Genomic DNA, 21,869 nt, shown 5'->3' with positions numbered 1-21,869 from the left:
AATCTACTGCTTCAACAAGACCTGCAGCAGCGGGGAGGTGTGCGCCGTGGAGGACGGCTACCAGGGCTGCTTCCCTAAGCGGGAGACCGTGTGCCTGCTCAGCCAGAACGAGGTGCTGCACACCTTTGATGGCGCCGCCTACACCTTCCCCTCCGAGTTCTCCTACACACTCCTGAAGACCTGCCCTGAGCGTCCAGAGTACTTGGAAATCGACATCAACAAGAAGAAGCCCGATTCAGGACCTGCTTGGCTGCGGGGACTTCGGATCCTGGTGGCCAACCAGGAGGTCAAGATAGGAGGTATTGGGGCTTCGGAAGTCAAGGTAAGGCTCCTTGCTCCTTTGGAGGGGTTCCTGGTACATCTAGCCAGGAGGAGGAGCTCGCCATCCTCTTCAGGCTTGCCTTTCTGCCTCTGCTATGAGTGGATTTTGGGAAGAAGATGGCTGCAAACAGGAGTGTTTTCTAATGATCTGCACCAAATAAGACTTATCAGGTGGAGAAATGGCATGCAGCTGGGATTTCTCCAATTAGATAGAGCAGGACCAGCTCTCCAGAATAGCAAATACTTACAGAACACTTACTATGTGCCAAGCACTATTCTAAGCCCCTTATAAGCAGTATCACACTTCATCTTATGATCCTCGTTTTACAGATGGGAAAGCTGAGGAGCAGACAGGCTAAGTAACTTCCACAGGCACACATAACCGTGAAGGGGGATTCACACCCGCCTGGCTGGCTCCAGAATCTGTGCTCTTAACCCTTGCACCCGACTAACTCCCCTACCTGTATATGCCAGTCTCTGTGGGATGATGTAAGGGGTGACTCCCACCCCTCTGACCTGCTCTGAAACACCCATCATTAGGTGCCCAGACTCATAGATCATTAGCTCTAGAAGGCATCTTGAGAATTATCGAGTGCAGCTCCTCATTTCACAGGAAGATACTAAGAGGGTAAGTGAAGGTCCCACAGCTAATTGTTGCAGAACTGGGATGCAACATGCATTGTATGTCACCTGAAATCTAGTTTGGAAAACAAAAGCCAACACAGTACTGCCCAAGGAGATAATAAAATACACATCCACAAACTGGAAGGGATGTGTTTTTATTCCCATTGCCACACTGGCAGAGATGTATTTGTTAATAGACTAGTAGGAAGTAGACAGGTGAATGGACACCTAGATCATTAGAGATATCCTATGTGCACTGGAGGAGCTGGGACACAGGAAAAGTAAGATTGGAAGAGAAAAGGAGCCAGAAAGGCAAGAAAGGAGGGGAATTGTTTTGAAAGGTACCAAAACAGAGATGTCAGGCAGCAGGAGGGAGCCACGTATCTAAGGCGGTTTTTGCTCACACTTCAGTTTAGTTTGTTATGGGCTAGCTTTGGGTCCAGAACACAAATATAAACAGCAAATGGGTCTAATCATGGGAATCCAAAAAGAAATAAATAAAGAAGCCCATAACAAATCGGTTGGTTTCTGTGTGGGTTCCATCAGCTTCTTGACCTCTCTCAAAAGGCTAGCAATAGGGCAGACCACGTCTTTGTCCCACAGCCTAGGAAATGGGGAGTCCTCTGTGTGTCCCTGGAATTGATAAGAATGATTTGATTTTTCAGTTGAATGGTCAGGAAGTGGAATTGCCTTTCTTCCATCCTTCTGGGAAGCTGGAAATTTATCGAAACAAAAACAGTACGACAGTGGAGTCCAGGGGTGTGGTGACTGTCCAGTACTCAGACGTAGGTCTGTTGTACATCCGGCTGTCCACCACGTACTTCAACTGCACGGGGGGCTTGTGTGGCTTCTTCAACGCCAACGTCAGTGACGAGTTCTGTCTCCCCAATGGCAAGTGCACGGACAACCTGGCCGTGTTCCTGGAAAGTTGGACAACTTTTGAGGAGATCTGCAATGGGGAGTGTGGGGACCTGCTGAAGGCCTGCAACAATGACTCCGAGCTGCTCAAGTTTTATCGAAGCCGCTCCAGGTGCGGCATCATCAACGACCCCTCCAACAGCTCCTTCCTGGAGTGCCATGGGGTAGTGAACGTCACTGCCTACTACCGCACCTGCCTCTTCCGCCTGTGCCAGAGTGGGGGCAATGAGTCAGAGCTCTGTGACTCTGTGGCCCGGTATGCAAGCGCCTGCAAGAATGCCGATGTGGAGGTGGGGCCCTGGCGGACCTATGACTTCTGCCGTAAGTTGGGGTTGGATTCTGGGAGAGGCTTTCTTTTTTTTTTTTGGTGACGGTGTCTCGCTGTGTCGCCCAGGCTGGAGTGCAGTGGCACGATCTCGGCTCACTGCAAGCTCCGCCTCCCGGGTTCACGCCATTCTCCCGCCTCAGCCTCTGAGTAGCTGGGACTACAGGCGCCGCCACCAGGCCCGGCTAGTTTTTGTATTTTTAGTAGAGACGGGGTTTCACCATGTTAGCCAGGATGGTCTTGATCTCCTGACCTCGTGATCCACCCGCCTCGGCCTCCCAAAGTGCTGGGATTACAGGCTTGAGCCACCGTGCCCGGCCCCTGGGAGAGGCTTTCTAGGTGGGAAATAGATGCCATACTGGGCCTTACTCAGGACTTCCCTTCCAGGTGGGACTGAGCCCAAGGGCGATGTTAATGACTGTGTATACCTGCCCTAGCCTGATGCGTCCTCCCAAAGACTCATCACCCCAAACCAGATAGCTTCTCATCTTTACTTTTGTTCCTAACTGCACAGTACTTCTTCACTGTAGAACAATTAGCCATCCTATTTACATGTGGTTTTATCTAGCAGAGGGTAGAGGCACCATGTCAAAGGACTCTGTAGGTGCCTTCTCCCTTGGCAAAGAAGAGCCGCATTCATTTCAATAGGAAGTGATCGGCTAGGGCGCCTTTAGGGCATAGAGATTAGCAGGCTCCCCAGGGCAAACCTGACAATGGGTATTAAGAGAGTCCTGTGTTACTGGCTTTTAATTTTGTCCCAAGAGTATCTGACTCCTCTCAACAAGGCAGTGGAAAGTACTAGTAGTAATGAGAATACTTACCGGGAAGGCCTGATATATAACACCCTTGGTTATTGGGGAGGCTAGAGGGAGGAGTAACATGGTAAAAGGCAGAGCCCACTCCTCTGAACTAGAACTAGAACTAGAACTACCTCATCTGGCCTTCAGCACACATCCCTCTCCCGCCATGAAGGTGGGCCCCCGCACCAAAGCCAAAGCCACCATTAAGATTCCATCCCTGATGGCTGTTTATCTGTCCTCCATTTTTAGTCAGCAAAAGTATTTTTTAATTGGAAATAATTTTAGACTTACAGAAAAGTTGCAGGAATAATACAAAGTCTACCATTCGCTCAGATTCCCTAATCGTTAACATTTTAACACATTTTCTTTCTAATTTTGTCTCTAAAAATATACTCACTCTTTTTCTAAACCACTTGAGAGCAAGTTGCTGTCATTATGCCTGTTTGTACCTAAATATTTCAGTGTGTTTCCTAAGAATAAGAACATTTATATGACCATAACATAATCATTAAAATCAGGATATTGCCATTGATACAATACTATTATGTAATCTGAAGACCATGTTCATATTTTGTTAGTGGTTCCAATAATGTCTTTTATAGCCAAAACAAAAACCAAAAAACCCTGGAGTCCAATCCAGGTTCACATGTTGCATCTTACTATGATGTCTCTATGGGCGCCTTTAATCTGGAGTAGGTCCTCAGTCTTTGACGTTCATCGTCTGAGTGTTTTTGAAGAGTGCAGACCAGTTATTTTGCAGACTGTTTCTCAGTTTGAGTTGGCTTATATTTCTTCCTGGTTACATTGAAATTATGCATTTTTGGCAGGAATACCACAAAAGCAATGATGTGTCTTCTCAATGTGTCATATCTGGAGGCCTCTGATGTTGGTTTGTCCCGTTACACTAAGCATGATAGATTCGATCGCTTGCTGAAGGTAGTGTCTGTCAGATTTCTCCATTGAAAGTTACTGTTTTTTACCATATAATTAATACATATTTTTCAGGGAGATACTTTAAATTTGGGTAGCTATTCTATTCCTCAAGCTTTCATACGCTAGATTTAGCATCCAGTGATGATTTTTGCCTGAATCATTTATTATTGTCTGTGAAATGGCTATTTTTTTCTAATTCAATGGCTTCTGCATTTATTAGTTGGCATTCTACTGTAAAGAGATGTCTTTTTTACCCATTTATTTATTTTTGTTTATTTAGATGAGTATGAACTCATGGATTCCTACTTAACCGATTGTATCTGTTATCATAATTTGTTTTTATGCTAAAATTGTTCCATATACGGCCAGTGGGAGTCCCTTCCAGCAGTGGTTTCTGTTGACATTTGCATCATCATTCGTTGCTTTCCACAAGGCACAATGTATTCAGGGCTCATTTTGCACTTTCTCCGCTCCAGCCTTGGATTAGCCATTTCTCCAAGGATCTTTGGTTCCTTCTAGCGGAGCACAGTATTGAGGAGATAGGATCTGAGTGTAAGGTGTGCCCACTTCTTCCTAGAATGTCATTGATTCTAGCATTCCCTAGTGAAGAGAGTGAGGAAATGCATGTATTGCCTATACACACCCTCCGTGCACATTTTTATGTAGCTAGGTATGTCGCTTTCTCTTTTTATCTATCTCTGTCTCTATCTCACCATGAGTTCACACTGAACCTACAATTTCAGCCCAATACCACAGAGTTTTCTAGTTTTCCTTTTTTTTTTTTTTTTTTTTTTTTTGAGATGGAGTCTCACCCTGTCACCCAGGCTGGAGTGCGGTGGCATGATCTCGGCTCACTGCAACCGCTGCCTCCCAGGTTCAAGGGATTCTCCTGCTTGAGCCTCCCGAGTAGCTGGGATTATAGGCGCCTGCCATTGCAGCTGGCTAATTTTTTTTTTTTTTTTTTTTTGTATTTTTAGTAGAGATGGGGTTTTACCATCTTGGCCAGGTGGTCTTGAACTCCTGACCTCCTGATCCACCCACTTTTGTCTCCCAAAATGCTGAGATTACAGGCGTGAGCCACCGCGCCTGGCCAGTTTTCCATTTTTTAGTTTCTTTTATCTGAGAGTGAGAAACCTGGCCCACTGTATTTCCTCCTAAGTTTGTTTATTTTCTTAGCTTCTTATTTTGAAATAATTTCAAAGCTACATAAGAGAACACCTGTATACCCATTGTCCAGATTAACCTATTGATAACATTTGTTCATTTATTTTATCATTCCCTCCCTTTCCCTGTCTCTTCCTTCCTCCCTCCCTGCCCTTCATGTGACAGTGAGTTGCAGACTTCATGCCTCATTACCCCTAAAACTTCAGTATGTATTTCCTTAGAGTAGGGGCATTTACGTACATAACCACAGTGCCGTTTTCAACCTTAGGAAACTTAACATTGCTACAGTAATTTAACATCCATATTCCAATTTTGTCAGTTGACTGAGCAATGTTCTTTACAGCTCTTTTGGGGTGCCAGGGTGGGGCACTCAGTACAGACCTAGTTTAGAATCACACATTGCATTTCATTGTCATATCTCTTTAGTCTCCTTTAATCTGGAACAATGACTTAGTTTTCTTTGTCTTTTCTGATATGGGCATTTTTGAAGAACACAGCCTCCCTGCTTTTTGAAACAGAATGGCCCTCCATAAACAGAATGACCCTCCATTGGGGTTGATGTTCCATCCTGAGGAGCTTCAGCTGTGCATCTCCACTTAGCCTTCCGGGCAGGTGCCATGTGGTTTTTCTCATGGAATCAAAGCACACACAGAAGCACGATCTTGTCCAGCCTCCCCACATTGGTGATGTGCACGTTGATTCCCTGGTCAAGGTGTTGTCAAATGTCTCTGCTGTAGAGTCACTGAGCTTTCCCTTGCAACCTGTGGGGAGATACTTTAAGACTGTGCAAATATCCTGTCAGTCTGTCTATCTATCTATCAGTCATCTTATCAATCTGGACATGGATGCCTGTTTTTTCCAGTGGTCTATATTTCATCTTCCATGTATTAATTATTTTCGGTGTTAAAATTGCTCTGGATTGGCCTGTAGGAGCTCCTTCAAGCTGGTTCCTATGTCCCTTTGGCATGCCTCTTTTTTTTTTTTTTTTTTTTTTTTTTTTTGAGCACTTTCTTCCTTTTGGCATAACAAGGTGCTTCACGCTCATCTTTTAATCTTCCCTGCCCCATGCTGGAATCTACATGACTCTAGGAAGCCCTGCTGAGTGGGGAATGTTGTTAGAAACCAAGATGTAAGGGAGGTATCCCCGTTGCTCTTGGGGTGTCTTTGCTTTGCCTTTCAACAGACAGAGCTGAAAACCAACACACACACCACACAGCACACACACAACACACACACACACACATCTTTTTAACTCTATGATTCCTGACCTTGGGAAATCCAAGGAGTGTGTGGAGAGCTTAGTGGTTGTCATCTCAGAGAAGGGCAGTTGTATCCCTGGTGAGCCCCAGGGAGGGACCTAATAGCAGATGCCGTGAGAGCCTCCATGGTTCCTGTTGGCCACCACATCCGGTGGGGCCTTATCATACTTTCCCAAAGCTTTTTCATCCACCTCCCTATATCCTCTTTTGTCCTATCTCCAGCTTATCTAACACGATCTCTGTTTCTGCTCCCACACTGAGCCTCCCAGTTGTATTTCATTCATGCTACAGGATTGCCGAGTCTCCCCCATACCAAATCTGTTCTGTTGCCAGGCCATTTCAGTGCGGTCCTTTCAGACTGCTAACTCCTACCTGGCAGGGGATGTTTCTGAGTTGTTTTTGTGCTGCACGGAGCACAGTTTGGTGACGTTGTGTGTGCCAAGTTAGCAGGGTGTGATGGTGATATTCCCTGTTTCCCTGCGTGTGACAGCTACTGAGAAGAGCTTCTCACTATCCCTCATCTGGGCCAGCAAACCTGGAGGAAGTTCTTATCAGTATCTTTTTTAGGGAAGATGTGGGCAGAAGCAGTCACATGGAACATGGCTTTCTTGGGCTGAGGGCCAGGGCTCCTACTTGACATGTCCCCCAGGATATCTCATCTAGATCTTGTGTACATGGATCTGGTGAGAAGGACTGGATAGTGCCCACTTGATTCATCAGGCCTCCAAGTACTAAGGGATTAATCTGGTCGGAGTCTTGCAGAGTGGGGATCGAACTGGATGACAGCTGTGGATCAGGAACACAATCTTCTTTGAACCTAGAGACAGACAACTGCTGCCTCTGTGTTCAGATATTTTTAACTGGCCCTCCTGTTGGCAGAGCCAGGCTGCCCAATTAAATAATTTCACAGAGGCATTCCAGGGCCTAGGGGAAGTTTTATTACTCGACGTCTGTATGTTCCAGACTTTCAGACAAATTCAGACAACACAATAAGTCATAAAGTGGGAGCCATTTAAATAAGTCATGTTATTTGCTATCACCATAAATCTGCAGTCAGTGTTAGAACATTCATAATTTAGAGACAAATGTGAAAATCCCTCTATACAGACATATATAATCAGTGCTGAACTAGCCTTCAACTCCGAAGCCGTATGGTATTGTAGTCAATGGGAGTGGAGATAGTCCTCTAGCCCAGAGGAAGAAATGATTGACTTTCAGCCCACAGTGCAGAACTGTTGTATCGGTACTTGTGGGCAGAGGTATTATTGCCATGCAATTTATTTCTCTGTAATGTCCTCTGTGTCCTTAGATTGTAAAACAGTATTAAGGAGTGACCGTATGTATTATGAGCCAAAGAAAGTTTTAAAGGTGAGATCTTATTTTCCCAGAGGATGATGGGGACCTCCGCCGATCTTTAGATTGCACAAACTTGTAGGAGGCTTCTCCTGTGCTCCTGAGTTCTGTCCCTGCCCCTGGTAAATTGTGACCCATTAAAGTAATAGTGAGAGATGGGAAGTACGCCCACGACACAGTGAGTATCCCATGCTGTTATCATTTTATGTGCCTTTTTTTTTTTTTTCCACACGGAGTCTCGCTCTGTCACCCAGGCTGGAGTACAGTGGCACAATCTCTGCTCCCTGCAACCTCCACCTCCCAGGTTCAAGCAATTCTAGTGCCTCAGCCTCCCAAGTAGCTTGGATTACAGGCATGTGCCACCACGCCTGGCTAATTTTTTTTGAATTGTTAGTAGAGACCGGGTTTCACCATGTTGGCCAGGCTGTCTTGAACTCCTGACCTCAGGTGATCTGCCCGCCTCAGCCTCCTAAAGTGCTGGGATTACAGTTGTGTGCTGTGCTTTTTGACCAAGAGACTTATCTTTCAAGGAAGGCTTCTGGGAAGATGGGCAATTTGAAGTGAGACTTGAAAAATGGGTGGGATTTAGCTTTGTGGGTGGGGGGCTGTCCAGGAAGGTGACAGCGCATGAACAAAGGGGCTGTGGAGTGATGGCCTCCTTTGCAGAGAATGATGAGGAGGTGGACGAGGCCAGAGGGCACCAAGAACAGAGAAATGAAAGACAAAAGGAGAGACTACAAGCCAATCTGCAGAGTAAAAATACCTACATATAGCCTGTCTGTGTAACAGAAGGAGGTGCAAAGAGGAGAAAGGGCATACCATTGATGGAGACCCTCTTGATAGATTAGATTATTAACACTCAAAACAACCGTGCTAGCTAAATGTGGTTCATACTTAATGAAAGAGGAAACAGAAGCCCTGAAGACATGAAATAACATCCCAGAGTTAAGTTAGCAGCATCCACAGGTCTCTGTGGTCCCAAAACATACAATAATCCCTCTCCAGAGTCTGAGTCAGTGGACCCAGATTAAATCTCACTCTGGCACTTACTAGTTAGATTATGTTAAATCATCAAACTTCAGTTTCCTCACCTGTAAGATAAGAGTAATAAGATTTCCCTTACTTTCCAGGTTGTTGAGATAAGGTACTCAGAAGTGGCTAGGACAGTGTCTGGCATGTAGCAGATGCTCAATTCTGGGTCTCAGACTCAAAATCTTCTACATGGAAAGCTAGGTGCCCTAGCAGAGTGTGTGAATGAAGGGGTGCCACTGGAACTTGGATCTCCCAAATGAGGATGAGTACAGTTTACTGTACTGTGCACATAAGACCACACACACAGATACAGAGGCACACACATGCAGTCACACACATGCACACTCACACGCACACACACGTGCACATGCACACTCACATGCATGCACAGATGTGTGCACACACGCATGCACTCTCACACATCCATGCACACGCAATGCACTCACACACACACATGCAATCACATGTGCATGCACTCATACACGCATGCACACACACTAACATGCATGCACAAACGCATGCATGCTCACACACACATGCACTCACATGCATGCACACACACACATGCACTCACACACACATGCATGCACACACTCTTCTGTCTCTGACTTTTGTCCTTTTCTCAAACCCGTCTTCTTCTTGACTACCTGCAGCGCTGGAGTGCCCAGAGAACAGCCACTTTGAGGAGTGTATAACATGTACAGAGACCTGTGAGACCCTTGCCCTGGGCCCCATCTGCGTGGATAGTTGCTCTGAGGGATGTCAGTGTGATGAGGGTTATGCTCTACTGGGCAGCCAGTGTGTCACGCGGAGTGAATGTGGCTGCAACTTTGAGGGGCACCAACTTGCCACCAATGAGACCTTCTGGGTGGACCTGGACTGCCAGATCTTCTGCTATTGCAATGGCACAGACAACAGTGTCCACTGTGAGACCGTGCCCTGCAAGGATGATGAGTACTGCATGGAGGAGGGCGGCCTGTACTACTGCCAAGCCCGCACCGACGCCTCCTGCATCGTCTCAGGCTATGGCCACTACCTCACCTTTGATGGCTTCCCCTTTGACTTCCAGACCAGCTGCCCGCTCATCCTGTGCACCACAGGAAGCAGGCCGAGCTCAGACTCTTTCCCCAAGTTTGTTGTCACAGCCAAGAATGAGGACCGGGACCCGTCACTGGCCTTGTGGGTTAAGCAGGTGGACGTGACCGTGTTTGGCTACAGTATCGTGATCCACCGAGCCTACAAGCACACTGTGCTGGTGAGTAGTCACGGGGCCCCCTCAAGAGGGGAGTCGTGGAGACGTCAGGTTGGGGTCAGCAAGCCAGGCTGCAGTTGAATCAGGCAGGTCCGGAATCCAAAGAAAATCATAGTATATTAAAGCAGAGAGAGGCCCTAGAGATTTTCGGTCACTTCATCTTACAGAGAAGGAAACAGAGGCTCAGAGAAAAAAATGATTTGCCCAAGTCACAGACACCAAGGTAGGAGGCAGAGCCAGCTCTGGAAGTGGGCCTTTCATGTGGCAGTGGAGTATGTTGGAGAGACCACAGACCGGGGTTAGCATCCCTGCTTGGTGGCTGCTGTGTGACTTCAGGCAGTCACTTAACCTCCTAGCTTGGTCACTCCACCTGTAAAAGAAATGCCTACCTTGTACAGACTAGGCCTCCCTAACTGATGCTATTGTCCTCATCCACCCACTTCCCTTTTTTGAGATCAGGGTGATATTCGCCTGTTCTGGCCTCCCTCCATCTCTCCTGGTCTTCCGTTTGGCACCCACAGGATCTGTAAGTTCACACATTTGGAGGACTCGTGGCTCTCCTACAATCCCTTTACTCACTTAGGCTCCAACTCCTTCTTTCTAAGCTTCCCACCCTTTTCACCCAAAGAGCACTTCCTTGACCACGAAGACAGGGGCAGTGGGGCTGAGGAGCTCTGCGCACTCCTCATCTGGCCTGCAGACATCAGTCCCAGCCACAGGCCCAGCCTTTCTTTCTCCAGGGTCCTGCTCTGCACATGACTTGAAATGCTAAGAAGCAAGCCAACGGCCTCTGCTTTAGCATTTCAGAGAGCTGATTTAGGGTGTTTGCCTTCTTGACATTATTATCACAGATCTGTGTCATAATTTTTCTATCTCTAAAGGGACTCCTTTTCATCTTGTATACATTGTCTTAGAAATTCTGAGCTATACTGAACTAAACTATCTAAACCTAACTAAAGAGTTCCCTGGGCAACTATACCGACCTCTTTTTCTGCCTCGGGATTTCTTCAACTTCCTTCTCTGACAAAGAGAGGTTCCCAAGCCTTTCAAGTTTATTGAAAATCTTCCTTTTTAGCATCTAAGGGAGCAATTTCCCTGTGTCATCCTCTTCCCTTGCTTGCACACCACAAACCTAAATCCCAGTTGTTTTTCTTTCTGCTCATCCTAACAGTTTATTCCAGTAGACATTATTGCATTCATCAGGCTGTATTTTTCGTGATCTTCATGTCTAAAGCTCTCTCACTTCGAGTCATGGGCTTCATAAGGGCAGGAACCATACCTAATTTATCTTTTTTTTTTTTTTGAGACGGAGTCTCGCTCTGTCGCCCAGGCTGGAGTGCAGTGGCGCGATCTCGGCTCACTGCAAGCTCCGCCTCCCGGGTTCCTGCCATTCTCCCGCCTCAGCCTCCGAGTAGCTGGGACTACAGGCGCCCGCCACCGCGCCCGGCTAGTTTTTTGTATTTTTAGTAGAGACGGGGTTTCACCGTGTTAGCCAGGAGGGTCTCGATCTCCTGACCTCGTGATCCACCCGCCTCGGCCTCCCAAAGTGCTGGGATTACAGGCTTGAGCCACCGCGCCCGGCCCCTAATTTATCTTTATGTTGAATGAATGGGCAGCCCCCTGCACCTAGTGACACTCGAAACACTGGTCAAATGAATGAATGAGGCTGGGCACGGTGGCTCATGTCTGTAATCCCAGCACTTTGGGAAGACAAGACAGGTGGATCAGAAGGTCAAGAGTTCAAGACCAGCCTGGCCAAGATGGTGAAAGCCCGTCTCTATTAAAAATACAAAAATTAGCCAGGCATGGTGGTGGGCACCTGTAATCCCAGCTACTTGGGAGGCTGAGACAGAGAATTGCTTGAACCCGGGAGGCGGAGATGGCAGTGAGGCAAGATGACACTATTGTACTCCAGCCTGGGCAACAGAGCGAGACTCTGTTCCCCCGACCCCCCAAAAAATGAATGAATGAAATGACACAATAACCGCTTTCTTCCAGGGTTCCTGTGATTTTGTCACAGTGCTAGTTACTGCTTCAACAATCTGACAGGTTACATTGCCACTGAGGCAAGTTAGGACTGTGTCAGAGTCTTGGCTTTCAGCCACATAAGATTTCTAGATGTTTGGATAGTCAGAGCTACCCATTACGACAACTTCCCTCTATCCATTTTCATCTTACGTTAAAACAAATATATCGGTCGTTTTGCCCACGTTGCTTGCGTCGCATTTGTCCTTTTCTCTTTGTTTCCTTTTGTGCTATCTTTCCACCCTTAGACTTAGGTGTTTTCGTGCAGTTACTTGTCTCTTTGATATTTGCTGCTCTTCTGCCTTTCTGTCTTTCAGGTTTTTCTTTTCTTTTAAAATGTAATCTGTTCATGGGTCCTGTCTCATCTAGTTTAAGATGAATTGTGTTTTCTGCCTCGTGTTACACACTCTCTGCATTTAGGTACCTCGACATCTGAGGCTACGCATGCTGGCTTCAGACATCCTCCCAGTTCTTTTCAGGTATAGACTGTGGGGTCCTCGTGAGCACCTACTCTTCTTTCATGCTGCCCTTCCCTCTCCTTCACAATAAATGACTTCCCACTGTCTCTAGGCATGTCCTTCCCTTTCCCTCTACTATAGGGTTAAGCCCCCAGTGGGTTAGCTCTCCTTCCAGGCATGTGCTCTGCCCCAGTCTCACAAGATGCACTTATTGCTAAAGTCCCAAGCCCGGAGAACCACACAGCGGACTTCTTCCTCACAGAGTGCTGGAGAGGGGGGTGTGAATTAGTTTATTAAGGTCTGCCATTATGAAATACCACAGACTGGGTGGCCTAAAACAACAGCAACTCATTCTTTCCCAGTTCTGGAGGCTGTAAGTCCAAAGTCAAGGTGGTGGTAGGTTCACACTCCCCAGGAGGTCCTGGGGAAGCACCACTCCCTACCTCTCTCATAGCTTCTGGTGGCTGTGGGCAATCCTCAATGTTCCTTACCTTGTGGCAGCATAAACTCCAGTCTCTGCCTCTGTCTTTACGTGGCCTCCTTCCCTCCGCGTCTCCTGTTTTCTCTGTGTCCAAATCTCCTTCTCCTTTTAAGAACACCATTCACTGGAGTTAACCCCACCTAATCCAGGGTGACCTCATCTTAACTTGATCACATCGACAAAGCCCCTATTTCCAAGTCAGTCCATTCACAGGTCCTGGGGGCTAAGGTCTCAACATTTGTTTTGGGGGGACACAGTATAACCCACAACAGGGGGTCATTGGAGACAATGAGTATCAGGGAGAAATGGATTAAAGAGATGGGGGGACTTCTTGCTAGGGCACTTCTTTCTCAGTCACTGAGATGTCCTAATTGCTCAAGTTGGAAACAGAGTATACAGCTTTCAAACCCTTGACAAGAAGACCAAGTTCAGGGTGCATCGAGGGTTCTTTGCTTTTGAGGTGCAGGGGATAGATTTAACAGTTACTTCAGATCATTAAAATGCATTGCAGAATCTGCTTATTAAATGATTTGCATTTGTTTTCCCATGATGTTTTTACTAGTCACCATCTCTCCCTGAGCCTGAAGAATAATGGCCGTTAGGATGACAGTGTGAAATGAAGTGCTGGATGAAACATAGCCTCGAGTGCAGATCACTGCTGGGGCCCTCAGAAATGGAGGGTGATAAAAAAGTGCTTCCTTGGGACACAGGGTTCTTCTATGACTCTGACCTTTCCCTGCATTCAGCAGCACCACAGGACATGGGAAAATCCACTAAGCCAAGAGAAGCTAGAAATAAATGTGCTATCTATAGACCAGACAGGGTAGGGGGGTGAGCAGCAGAAGGTGAGCCACTCCTGGGGGCACCGCCATAACCCATCTCAGCCATCCACAGCCAGAACTCAACAGAGACTGCCTCACTCCTGCCCCTACCCCCAGGCTTCATCACTGCCAAGTCTGACATGATTCAGGCCAATGGGGAGGTTTTCAGGGTCCTCACAGCCTGTGTCTTTATCATTTATTGCCAGAAGAGTGGGGTTTTGAGCATCACTCTGGCTTGATTTAGTGTCATGAGCTTCTATTGATGCTTATTCTCTACCAAGTCCTGGGGGTAGAAAAATGAATCAAATATGGCCTCTGTCCTAAAAGAGTCTAGTGCTAGAGACAGACATGTTAGCAATTAATGTCTGTGTAACGTGAAGAGCTGCAAAAATGTTGCTCATGGAGGGTGTGAGAGCACAGAGGAGGGGTTGCCTAAATCAGCTGCAAGGACCTCAGGGAGGGCTTACTGGAAGAGGAGACCCAGAGTTGATCACTGGAGGATTACACTTGCCAGACCAAGAAGGAGGTGAAGGTGTCCACAAAAAGGAAATATTGATGAAGACTCGGGGTGGGTAGCAAAGTGAGGGATGCAAGGAGACTTTGCTGCAGGAGACCTTGCTGGAGAACTAGGTCAAGGTCTGTTGTTTAAAGGAAAACTGTTTCCAAAAACTCTAATATGTGGTCTTATTTCCAATACTTAAATATTTGAAATACACTTCCCCCGACTCCTCCCACACCTTCTCATCATCCTCTGCGACTTCCTCCTCCATCCATCAAGCCTGTTGCCATTCTAGCCTCTCCCTTTTCCTCTGACCTCCTGCCTCTGAGCTCCCTCTTTTCCTCCATTTCTCACTCACAGAGAGAGAGGCAGGGCAGTGGTGCCAGGGTAGAGGCGGCATGCGTGGGGTTTCTGAGACACAGAGAAGCCGAGCCTGTCTGAGTCGAGGGTGTTCCTTTCTCAAAGCTCTCCTTGGCAATGGCAGAATTTGCAAGCCTTTTAGTTTCATCCAATTATATTGCCTCCCCAAGACATTGCCTCCTGGGTGACATCAGGTAGCCAGAAATATAGAATGCAAGGTAACTTAGGAAGAAAAGCCAGCTGGCACCAATTGGCCTCTGAGTGCAAGGCTTTTACTTTATTCTCTGTGAACTTTCAGGATAGATCAGAGTCTCCATGGCCTGATCTCACTCCTCCTCTCACCCTTCATGCACCTTGTCCCTTAAATGACTATCACTGCATCCTCTCCACCTCCTCCCTTCCAAGTGCCGAGAATGAGGCATCTCTTCTCCTCCCATGGCTGCTTTCCCCCTCTGCCATCTCTTTGTTGCCTTCCCTGGGATCTTGGCCCTCTGTTGTCTCCTCTCCCTTCTGTGTCTTTCTACAGTGTCCTTCTCTTCAACCATAAAAATGCTCATTCTCAAACAAGCCTTGCCCCAGTTCCCACTAGCTTCAATCCAATCTCTCTCCTTCCATTTCTGGTCAGACTCTTAAGAGCATCATCTCTGCTTCTGAATCTCCTGTTTGTTACTTTATTTGCTATTTGTTTCTGCAATCCAAATTCTGGCCTCATCTTCCTACTTAAATTCTCTTATTAAGATTGCTGATACTTTTGTTTTACAAAACAAATGGGTGTTTTGCAGGCTTTATCTCATAGGCCGCTTTGCCATGTGTGTACTGGATACAAGGCCCTTCATGATCCAGGCCTTCCCCACCTGTCCATTTTCATCTCCCACCACTCCCAAGGCCACACGCTATGCCCCAGCAGCACTAAATTGCTGTAATTATTCATATTTATCAGGATATTTTTCCCTTATCTACCTGGGCCTTTGCTGGGACTGAGCCCTTTATTTCGAATTCCCTTGTCTTCACTCCCACCCCTCCTTGACGGGCCAACTCCTCCTCCTCCTTTGAGACCGGGTGTGGGCATTGTCTTCTGCAGGCAGCCCTGATTTTGTGCCCAGGCTAAGGCTGGTGCCTGTGCATCTGTTTACCTCTATCATTGCTTTTATCACATGGTATTATTATCTGTCTGTGTACTTCCCTCTGCCACATGCCTATGAGCTCCTAGGGAAAGGCCATATGTTTTTTATCCCAGCCTTTAGCACAGTGCCTGGCACTCAGTGGTGCCAAATCAATGTCTACTGAATGAATGAATGAATTCTGCCTCAGCGAATACTCACAGAAGGAGATAGTTGAGTTTGAAGGGTGAGCATTGCCCCAGGAAAAAGGTGGGGTCAAGGGCATCCCTGTTGTCTTAGGTCAGGTTCCCGAGAAGCAAAGTCTGAGGTGGGAAATCTTGGGAAAGTGAGGATAGCACCAGGTCAAGAGAGCTCAGCAGGGCTGTGGTCCAAGCTGCAGAACAGCTTTAGCCTGGGCTACTGGAAGCCCTGGTGCTCGACTCCCAGTGTCAGCCAGTCATTGGCCAAGGGCTACCCTTGGATTAGGGGGTCAGAATCTTCTGGGCAATGTGGTTTCCATGGGGCCAAGGCCAGCTGTGAGTTATCATTAGCCCATGGTTGCAGGGCCTGGGATTGGGGGTCCTGGGTGGAGCATGGAAAGCATCCATCACACTCACAGCACCGGAAATGGCAGGGTGGAATGGCACAGCTTGGTTCATTTAGGGAACTGCAAACTGTTGGGTGTTGCTGGTGTGCAGGAAGCCAATGGGGTGGATCTGAGAGGCAGGGCCAGTTCCTGGAGAGCCCAGGGTGAAGTGCTAAGAATATCAGACACTTTACCCAAGCCCTGGAGAGGGCTTTCAGTATTGGATTAACTGCTTTCAATTGCATTAAGATTACTGGCGTGGCGGTAGTGACCAAATGGAGGGGCAATCCTGGGGCCAGCGAGACAAGTTAGGAGAGTATGCTACAGTCAAGGTGAAAGGTGATGAGAGTCTGAACCAAGGCAGGAGAAGGCGTGGAAAGTGGTGTCAGCCAAGAGAGAGAGGAAGGAGGTTGGGCGAAGGAATTTCTGGTCAGAGAGCAATCTTAAAACAGCTGCTTCTCCCGCAAGGCATGCCACCTCCCCTGCGAGCCCTTGCTGCAGTGAGCAACCTGGCTGTCTATCTTCCATCATGCACTAACCGGCCACAGGCTATAGGATTTGGCTCCTCTGAATCAAAATAGTTCAAGGGCAGTGCAGTCCTGGAGTTTACTGTTAAGGGATTTCCCTCTTGTCTGAATTTAAAAATATGTGGGAGGAAACGTATGTCAAGTGCCCCCTCCGTGGGAGACATTGTGCTGGGTGCCTGGGGGTAATGAGGGGAAGGTGGGCGTAAAGATCAATAAAATGTGGTTCCTGCCCTCAAGTTGCCCATAATCTTGTAGGTGAGATGGAAGAGCGTACACCAGTCCATAACATAAGGCAGATTGTGATGTGTGCTGCAATACAGTGTATGCAGGCTTGATCCTGGCCAGCGGTGGAGAGGAATACAAGAGAAGTATAAATAACCTGCCCTGGTTTCCCAGACAAGGGAGTGATTAATTCTGACCACGGGCTCAGAAAATCTTGCCTTACAGAAGAGGCTACGTTGGAGCAGGGTCTGGAGGATGAGAGAGATGTTGATGGGGGCGGAGAGTGTAATTTCAGACAGAGGGAACAGCAAAGTGAAGCCATCCTTAAAGAAAAAAGAAATCTCGAAGGAATTAATACACTGGGGCTTGCCTAAAATAAATTCCATGGTAGAGCTAGAAATAGAAACACAAGAGTTCTATGTTTTGGTATTTCACTCTAAACTTTAATTGAATTCTTATTACCTTTATATTACCTTGGAGAAAACAATTTGAACTCCTGGGGGAAATAATGCTATGTAAACAGAAGGCACTGAAATAAATAGGTGTATTAGTGTACCAAGGATAGTCATTTGTGTCTGTTCAAATCCTAATAATAATAGTTGACTGACATAAACAACAGTACATGCAAAGACTACATCAACCTGCTCCAACTTCCCTCTGGGACTTGTCTTTCAAGAGACTCATTGTTAGGAGAAGAGCTGGGAAATCTCTGGGCCAACTGTGTTTCTCCACCTCATCTCTCCTCTTATAGGTCAACAGTGAACGGCTCTATCTGCCCCTGAAGCTGGGGCAAGGAAAGATAAATATCTTTTCCTTTGGCTTCCACGTGGTGGTGGAAACTGATTTTGGCCTGAAGGTTGTATATGACTGGAAGACCTTCCTGTCCATCACAGTCCCTCGGAGCATGCAGAACAGCACCTATGGTCTGTGCGGCCGCTACAACAGCAACCCTGATGACGATCTGGAGATGCCCATAGGTCTGCTCGCATCCAGCGTCAATGAGTTTGGGCAGAGCTGGGTGAAGAGGGACACCTTCTGCCAGGTGGGCTGTGGGGACCGCTGTCCGTCCTGTGCCAAGGTAGAAGGTTTCTCCAAAGTGCAGCAGCTGTGCAGCCTGATCCCCAACCAGAATGCTGGCTTCTCCAAGTGTCACAGCAAAGTTAACCCCACCTTCTTCTACAAGAACTGCCTGTTTGACTCTTGCATCGATGGGGGCGCGGTGCAGACCGCCTGCAGCTGGCTGCAGAACTATGCCAGCACCTGCCAGACTCAGGGGATCACAGTGACTGGCTGGAGGAACTACACATCCTGCAGTGAGTCCTTCTCATTGTCGCTCCTTGTAGCTTCTCTTCTTTCTTGATTGCTTCTCTTCTTTCTTGATTGCTCTGGGAAGGCCAGTCTTCCATCTCCCTAGAAGTCAGAACAAATTGAGTAGCAATTTAAGGATATGCACTTTGGAACTGAGTTTGTTATCTGAATGAAGCATGACATGTAACCTTCTGGAGCCTCCATGTCCTTATTGGTAAAATAGAGTTAATGTCACTTATTTCATGGGTTACCCTAAGGATGAAATAAGGTCATGCATATAAATTACAGAGTATCGCACGTGGCATTTGGACGCACAAAGTTCACAATAGAATGCTAACAAGAGATTAATGAAAGAAGGATAAGTTTAGCACCTCATGGGCCCATCCTTGTGTTAATAATCCACATGCTTTGTCTAAGCATGTTATTCTATTTGATTCATATGTGTCATGTTTCAGGCTTTGTGTTTATGAAACAGAGCAGAATATTAAGAGTACATTAAAGAAGGAACTAGAGCCCCTGGATTCTAGCCTTTACTCTGTCTTAAGGATCTGTGTGACCTTGGGGCAATCACTTTTCCTCCCTGGTTCTCAGTTTCCCCTTCCATAAAGCAGTGGTAATGCTGGCTTACTGTTTGTGCCTCAGAAACGTCCAGGGGATCCAATTAGGTAATTGAAAGCCAGACGCACTCTGTGCATTCTAAGCGGTATTGCTATATTAATGGCTTGCTCTGAGCCAAGACCCATGCTAAACATTTTATCAATATACCTCATTTATTCTTCCCAATGACCCAATTAGTCAAGGAGCAACTGAGACTCAGAGGAATGAAGTAACTGCCTAAGGTCGTATAATCTGAGTGGCAAAGTCAGGACTTGAGCTTCTAACCCAAAGCCCAGGCTCCCAACCCATATACTATACTGCTGGACTATGTACTGGGATAATTTACCTGCATTTAGCACATAAGAATAGGAAAAACTTGGGGGAAAAAAACACTGTTGGTCTTTAGCTAACTTGCTTTCATCTATTTTCCTGTCTCAATCTCATTAATAATAGCATATTTCTTTAAAAGCATATTCCCTTTAGAAGGTCTGTAGCTCTTTTAAAATTAAAAATTGATCCGGAATGCATAGAGCTCTAAATAAGTGATACAGCAGGGTCCCCAGAGAATCTCCCATCTTCATCCTGGAAAAGGAAATTCAGATGAAAACCAGAAACAGCATTGTGGTTTAACACTCACACAGTCAGTTTACATTCCACACAACTGGATTCATGTCGATTGTAAGGGAAGGGTGGGAGGAAGATGAAGGCAGGGAACAGATGCCAATCCCATTTCATCCAGGCTCAGTCCCTGAGTGGGTGAGGCCAGGCAGGGTAGGGAATGGTGCCAGTAGGGATGACAGTCCAGACAAACTGGCCTCTGATGACTTCAATGAAATAAATATACCTATAAGAAAGCTCGGGTCTGGGTAAATCCCCAGAGCTACTCTGGATTCATTGGGGTCATTCCAGTAAGACCAGAGAGCTTGTCTTCCTCTAAAACAGAAAACCAGCTTTGGACCCAGAGGCCTAAACATGGTGCAGAATGGGGAAGCTGTTTTGGAAGGGAAAAGCTCGCCTGTTTCCCTGTTACAGAGACTTCCCTCTTCACCTGCAGCCACGCCATGCTTGGGTGTACTGCTCTCAGGGTGGCTGGGGTGGGGACAGGCATGCCAAAACCAATGCTTCCAACTGCAACAAACAGGGAATGCACACAGGGGCTAATGCCCAGGAACTCTCACCTCAATTGATGGGTCTAATATTTGTCACTCATGGGAAGGAAAAGAAATTGAGTCAGCAAGGCCTCACAAACCTTACCCCCAAGAAAGAAAGGCCCCCACAACAAAGCTTGGCTAGGGATAAGGATAAGAAGGTGATTTTTCTTGTCTTTCTCTCCCTTCTACCAGCAACCCTTTCCTCTCCCTTCCAAATTTCTCTCCAAACATTGGTTGCCTCCTCTCTACCCTTGGCTTGCTAGTAATGGGAGCTCTACCCATGGCACCCAGAGCCGAGTCTGCCTGCCTCATCCTCAGTCTCGGGTCCTATCCTTTGGCCTTCTACCAGCTTCCCACCAGCACGTCCCAGGCTGATATGCCAGGGCCAGCAGGTAACTTAGAATCGTTCCCATCACAAGGAGACTTAGACCTTCCCTACCTTGACATTTCAAGATACGGGCCAAGATCCAAAAGTTAGGCACCTGAGGAGATGGTTGGTAATGAATGGCAAAAGAAAGACTAAAATAGGAGAAAAAATATATGTTTTAAAGCTGGTATGGAGGTCAGGTTGGGGGAGAGGGCATGGGTTAGAGGCAACTTCCTTTTCCATTTTGAATCTCAGAAGCAGAGAAAGCTTCGGGAGACTGAGTCCTAAAATCAGCCATTCGACCTAAGAATAGCATTGTTTTACCTGTAGCTGATATGACTCCACATCATGTGAGGACAGGCCCCATCTCTTGCCAACTCTCTATCTACCAAAAATCAATCCAATGTAGCATCCAATGCAGTACTATGGAAATGGTGCTTTAGGAGCAAAGGGGTTAACCTAGAACTGCCCTTCAAACTTGTGCTTTTTGGTAACAAGGTAGAATGCTGGTGTTTTTCAATGATCTGACCGTTCCTATCAATGGGATAATTTATTATCTCAATTACCTTATTTGTAAACTCATTGGAAAATCTTGTAACCTAAGTTGAGCAAATAGGCTTACAAGGAGAAGGGAAGGTAAATTGTCTTAATTACTAGCCCCTCCTTAAAATTCATTGAGCTGAGTCTATCATTCTTTCAGTCCCTTAATGGGGGACTGTAATTAGGGTATTCGATGGTGAGAGGAGAAAGAGAAGGAAATAAAAAAGGAATAAATGACAGTCCTTAGCTCTCACTATGTACCAGGTTCTAAGTGGGATCTGGGGACTCATGCATTGACTTCTTATTGCAACCCTGCCAAGTAGGCACTACTCATAATCCCATTTTCTATAGGAAGAAACTGAAGCTCAGAGAAATGAAGTCACTTTCCCGAGGAAGGTGGCCTGGGTAAGTTGGAAAGTGGCTCCTAAGACAGTGCTCTCCCTTCTGTGCAATGCTGCCTCTCTGAGCCTAGTCACCCAGTGCCTAACTTGTGGCCAAAGTTGGTTGTCATTGTCATTTTCCCTTTTATTGGAGGCAGCTGCTGCTACTTCAGACTGCTGGGTACAAAGTCTGATAATTAAGATTTGTCTTACATATTTCTCCAAACATCTAATAATAATGGTTAAAAAAAAAATTCCTTCTACGATTACAACTATTACTACTATGAATTGCAGAAGTTATTGTTGAAGTACCAGGCACTATATGAGGAGCTTTATGAATTATATCTCATTTTATTTTGATAACTACTTGATGAGGGAGATATTATGATCCCAGTTTTATAGATGAGAAAACAGAGTTTTAGAGAGAGCAAATAACCTGTCCATAGAGATACTGCTTAATGGCGGG

The 21,869-nt window shown here is 46.6% G+C and overlaps 1 protein-coding gene across 1 annotated transcript in view; it reads left to right on the top strand.

The window, feature by feature from the left end:
* The window catches only part of LOC115893636 (alpha-tectorin-like), a 37,706-nt gene extending 16,283 nt beyond the window's left edge, over positions 1 to 21,423 (top strand). Inside the window, 5 exon segments of the mRNA XM_030918644.1 lie at positions 2 to 322; positions 1,611 to 2,184; positions 9,383 to 9,984; positions 17,812 to 18,373; positions 21,375 to 21,423. Of these exon segments, the coding sequence (XP_030774504.1) occupies positions 2 to 322; positions 1,611 to 2,184; positions 9,383 to 9,984; positions 17,812 to 18,373; positions 21,375 to 21,385 (2,070 nt within the window). The 3' untranslated portion in view covers positions 21,386 to 21,423.
* Positions 21,424 to 21,869: the final 446 nt, after the last annotated feature.

Source organism: Rhinopithecus roxellana, chromosome 15 (genome assembly GCF_007565055.1).
Source record: "Rhinopithecus roxellana isolate Shanxi Qingling chromosome 15, ASM756505v1, whole genome shotgun sequence".
NCBI lineage: Eukaryota > Metazoa > Chordata > Mammalia > Primates > Cercopithecidae > Rhinopithecus > Rhinopithecus roxellana.
This window is presented reverse-complemented; position numbering and strand designations above follow the sequence as displayed.